Source organism: Sinocyclocheilus anshuiensis, unplaced genomic scaffold, assembly GCF_001515605.1.
Source record: "Sinocyclocheilus anshuiensis isolate Anshui unplaced genomic scaffold, SAMN03320099.WGS_v1.1 scaffold718, whole genome shotgun sequence".
Classification (NCBI taxonomy): Eukaryota; Metazoa; Chordata; class Actinopteri; order Cypriniformes; family Cyprinidae; genus Sinocyclocheilus; species Sinocyclocheilus anshuiensis.
In genome coordinates, this window is record NW_015546102.1 from 2859508 (window position 1) to 2864981 (window position 5474).

The 5474-nt window shown below is 35.5% G+C and overlaps 1 protein-coding gene across 1 annotated transcript in view; it reads right to left on the minus strand.

Moving 5' to 3' along the window:
* Positions 1-2766, minus strand: part of LOC107700576 (dihydropyrimidine dehydrogenase [NADP(+)]) — a 174782-nt gene extending 172016 nt beyond the window's left edge. The window contains 1 exon segment of the mRNA XM_016502294.1: positions 2594-2766. Coding sequence (XP_016357780.1) covers positions 2594-2632 — 39 coding nt within the window. The 5' untranslated portion in view covers positions 2633-2766.
* Positions 2767-5474: the final 2708 nt, after the last annotated feature.

Below are 5474 nucleotides of genomic sequence, written 5' to 3' on the forward strand. Positions count from 1 at the left end.
TATATATATATTAAAATTAATTTATTCATGTGATGGCAAATACATTTTCAGCAGTCATTACTCCAGTCTTAGAAATCATTCTAATCTGAAAACATCTATCTTATTTTAATTTAATTTGCATCATAAAATGATTAAAATTGTTCGTCACTTTATTTTAAGGTCCAATTCTCGCTATTAACAAACCCTTAACTATGAATTTTGCCACAATAAACTCCTAATCTGCTGTTTATTAATAGTTATTAATACCTAAATGTAGGTATTGGGTAGGATTAGGGATGTAGAATATGGTCATGCAGAATATGTGCTTTATAAGTACTAATAAACAACAATATGTTAATAATAGGCATGCTAATAAGAAACTGAGAATTGGTCCCTATACTAAAGTCTTGCCAAATTGTTTTGTTAAATTCTGGTATCTTTAGATCTAAAAAATGAATATTACTCAAGTATTTGATTCTCATTTAATTTGACTCTCATCTCAGATCTGTTTATGTATCAGCCTTAGTAAACACACTAAATGCAGTTGTTCAAAAAGAAAAAAAGCTCCTCCTTCCTAACTAATCTGTTTTAAACAAGTACACACTTTTGCTCACTGACGGAGAGCAGTGTATCTACCTTGTGCAATCACTATGTAACCATTTATGTAAGCACTTACATCAGTAGCATATGTCATCAGGCCAATGTCTTGGTAAGCACCGCATGTAATCGCAGACCATTACTGGATTATAAATGTTCCCAAGTTTCCTCCTGAACGCGAAAAGCACTGCTTTTTTTATGGCATGGATAAAAGCTCCAGCAGGTACAGCATCTGACTTTGACATCCATGATATGGATGTCTGTCAGCTAATGGGGCTTTCATAACGTTCATATTGCAATTTTGGCTTTTAAGTCGACAATTTTCTATCACGGTACTTGACTCGCTATCAGGAAGTGGTCATTGTTGGGGTTCGGGGCCTTCCATTAAAAGCCGTAGCCCTTTGTGTAAGCGGCCACATTAATCTGGTTTTTAACGAACACTGATGGCCATCCCGGAGGATTTTTTTATGAATCCGTGAGAACACACAAAGGCACACATTTAGTGCTCTCGGAAAAGCAGGATATTAAAATGAGACGTCTGACAGCACTGCCAAAATGAATGGCCAATTTAATTGCCCCACGGACAGCCATTATTATGACATTTAGTGAGGTATTTTCAGTGGCAGACAGGAGTCGTTTAGAGCACGTTTTAAGTGCACTCTGCACGCCAAGGTCACGTTGCCATAGTCATAACACTCATGAATAGAAATGCTAATGAGAGTCGTCAGTAACAGTTCTATTTGCTCTATGAAAGTCAATGCCCATATCTGCTCAAATTAAAAGAGAAAGCTTTATCTCACCTGAGCAGAGATGTCATCCGGTGTGTGCTGTGCATACCAAGACATCATAAAGAAGACCGTTTCTCTTAGGCTTGCCACTAATAGATAAGATTCATGTAAATCAGATGTGCTAATGCTAGATCAAACATGGCAAACGCTACGGACAGCAGGAACTAATACTGGGAATATAGAGACACTAAAGTTAAGAACAGGCCTGAATTGAAACACCGTTTCAAAAGGAACAAAATGACAACGATTATGCCTTCTTATGTTTTGATTAGGTTAATTGATTTTAATTCGGGGACATTAATTCTTTAAAAAACATTTAATGCCTCTGTTTTTCAAGACTAATTTAACCTCTAAATTAGCAACCTGCTTGCTTAAATGCACTTGATAGAAACAAAACATTATTTAAAAGTAACGTTTACTGCTTTGAAATCTAAAAAGAAAAAAAAAAGAGTAGGCCATCAATCATGCACTGCTCACAAATCAATGGGCCTGTTGTCTCCAAAGTGCATTGTACATCAGATGAAATTGTGGAACATATGTGACTGTACACTTGTTTATCTGGAGGAAATGATCCTTAAATTGGAACTGTACATTTCCATTAAGCTGCTAATTATGGCTTCATCATTGTTGAACAGCTACTGAGAGTTGCTGAACAGTCCCTGTCCAAGGTCCTGAAATTTCTTCCTAGCAGCTCACAAGGCCATGTTAAAAAAAAAAAAATCGTATTCATTTAACCTTTTATTCATCTCCACCTTTTAAAACATTCAGAAGGATTTTAACTGTCATTCAAGTGTAAATATTAAAGACTGGAGAAGAAAATTATCTTATGAAAACTGTAAATGGACCAACATTTAGTGCTAAATCATAATTCATAATAATATAATCATCATCATCATCATCATAAATATCTTAATGCTGTGCAATAAACAATTAAAATGAGGTTGAAATCAAATATACTGAACAAGTATAATATTAAAGTTCAGATTTTTGTTTTATTAAAATCAAGCATTATTTTAATTTGTTCGCCTATTTTTCTTCTTTCGATGTGTCTGTGTTATGCACAACAGTGCAACTTTCAAAGTTGTCTCTCGCAGTCTCCCACACAAATCATCTTACCTGACTTTAAACATGGACACGTGCCCAAAAAAGTCTAGCAACAGATGAGCGTGTAAAAACGTCTTACCGAACGAAATATACAAAGCTCAGATACACTATGCATGCCGCTTTACCTCGATATCCGGCAATTCTTTGCTCAGCATTGTAGCCATTATGTCCGATCTGCAGTATTGTGATCCGATCTCTCCTCCGTTATAGAGACGCGAGAGCGCTCGACTCCAGCAGATCTAAGCACGCGCTCTAAAAACACGCGACTAGTCCATTGCGTCACCTATCACAACTCACCTCAGCAGCAGCTGTGAACTTTGTATTGACGCAGACATGATAAAGTGCTATTCTTAAACCACCTGTGCTCACATCTTCTGTCTCTTTTCACCCTATTCATTTATTTTTAAATTGACACGAATGGCCAACATGTAAGTAGTTAGGTGAAATGGTAGATTCCGAAAACAGACGAAATTCAGAGGGTCAAAGTTTACATGGAGGGTATAAGGCTTGGCTGCACGTGCACGTGTTGATTTTATAACCCCTGTTTTCAATATTTAATTAAATACATACAATATCTAATTGTATAAATCTATCTATCTATCTGTCTATCTATCTATCTATCGATCTATCGATCTATACAGTTTATGTATAAAAATTAAATGGTTTACATGAATAATTTACATATTTTAATATTTCCATTTATACATATGTGACCCTGGACCACCAAACCAGTCATAAGGATCAATATTTTAAAACTATTTTATACATTTTATACATCAAGCTGAATACATACATCAAGCTGAGTAAATAAGCTTTCCATTAATGAATGGTTTGTTAGGATGGGGCAATATTTGGCCGAGATACAACTATTTGAAAATCTGGAATCTGAGGGTCCAAAAATGTCAAAATATTAAGAAAATCTCCTTTAAAGTTGTTCAAATTAAGTACTTAGCAATGCATATTACTAATCAAAAATTAAGTTTTGATATATTTTTGGTAGGAAATGTACAAGATATCTTCAAGGAACGTGATCTTTATTTAATATTCTAATGATTTTCGGCATTAAAGAAAAATTGGTAATTTTGACCCATACAATGTCTTGTTGGCTATTGCTACAAATATACCCGTGCTACTAATGACTGGTTTTGTGGTTCAGGGTCACATATTTCTGTCAGGACCACTATCGTCAAAGATGATTGACAATTAGCATACAGTTTGGATTGGCGGTATGGTTCTGTTCTGGGCAAGAACTCCCTGCGCCTCCATGCAGCCTAGCATGGATGAGAGCAGGGAGAGCAGCAATAACCCCCCAGGGTAAACAGAACAGAACTAACATAAATGTATTGCAGATATTGTTAAAGTTCAATCATTTTATGTAGACATTTTAGAATTAGTCTGATTCAAGGAGAATCAGAAGGCTGAATCCCGACTGACAGAGGAGGAGTTGGGGATGGAGGAGGGTAATTAGCTATTGAGCAATGCAAAAACTTCTGATAATACTGAGGGACCTTATATATGAATGCTTAGATAGGTGTCGTAGTCCCATAGGTAGATGGGGATCAGCTGATGCGAGCTTGACTAACGTGACCTGCCAGAACTAACGCTACGCTTGATATATGTCATTAATCTCATGAATTCATATGATTTTTATATTAGTTTGAAATTAATTGTTTAAGTGTGAATGTTAATTCACGTCATGAATGTTATTCATGTTATGAATAATCATAAAGCTTACATACACATTTAAATATACAGTCCAGTGTCTATATAATTATTTTAAACTGTACATGATACACACTCTTCTATTTCATATTATGATACTGACATTTTTCAGATCTAATCTGAATATTGTTGTCATAATTGGTAAATTCATATAATTTTACTGCGCATTGATATGACTTGGGTCAAATTACATATTTCAAAATACCTTATGGTGTCAGAGCACTCAAAGATGAAAAACTCTTGGCTCCAGAGTGGAATGTAGGGTTAAATGTTTTGAGCCAGTCTCACTGTGAGGGGAGTGGCTTATCAAAACTATGTCACTGGCTCCTCCCCCTCTTTCTTTCTTCTGTAAACCTGAGGTTCAAAGTCTGATGACTCCAAGTTACCATATCTCTGAGCTGTGGTATTATGCAATATTCAACACACTTAAAAAGAATGGTTCCAGTAGGGGGTTTTCACAGCAATACCATTAAAGAAACACTTTGAGTTCTCCAAATAATTCCTTTTAGTGAACAGTTTTCTTTGTGTGAACATTTTAATAAACTAAAGAACATTTTCCCACTATAAAGAATTTGTGGAATGGAGAGGTTCCATGGATGTTAAAAGCTCTTCATGGAACCATATAGATGCCAATAAAGAACCTTTATTTAGTGAGGTATAATGTTATTTTGTTAAAAACTAGTTACATTTGTTATTGTTATAGATTTTAGCTTTAACAGCCATAGAAATTCAAATATGGAAATGTTGGTAATCAAAAATTTTATTAAAATGTTGGTGAGATTTATCTAAGATCCACCTCATGTTAAGCAAATAATTTCACACATTTTCTCCTTTTTGTTTCATTTAAATCAGTGCAAACTTGAGCTGACGATGTGTCTAAACAATGTCAGAGTACATAAATCATCACACAAAGCCATTTACAGAGTTCTACTTTATTATAAAAACAAATATTTCCAACAGATGTGTTTTCATCGTAATATTGTGCTGTAGTACACGAGACGGAATGAAAGAATGAACATACAGCGCATCTTATCAGACTTGTAATTCCATTTAGCCTTAAGACAAGAAGCTTTGTTTTGCTGTTTTTATGTAGACACCTCTGCCATCGCATGCAGAAATAGGTCACTTCACCTTCCATTCACTAGTGTTTATTCCTCCTGCCTGCTTGCATCTCTCGTCTTTGCAGTCAGAGCGGGTTTCTCTCCAACCCAACACAGCAGGCCAAACGTGAGCAGGGCTTGATGTTCAAACACCTGCCGACTGCTGAGGAGCTTTATTTTTCAA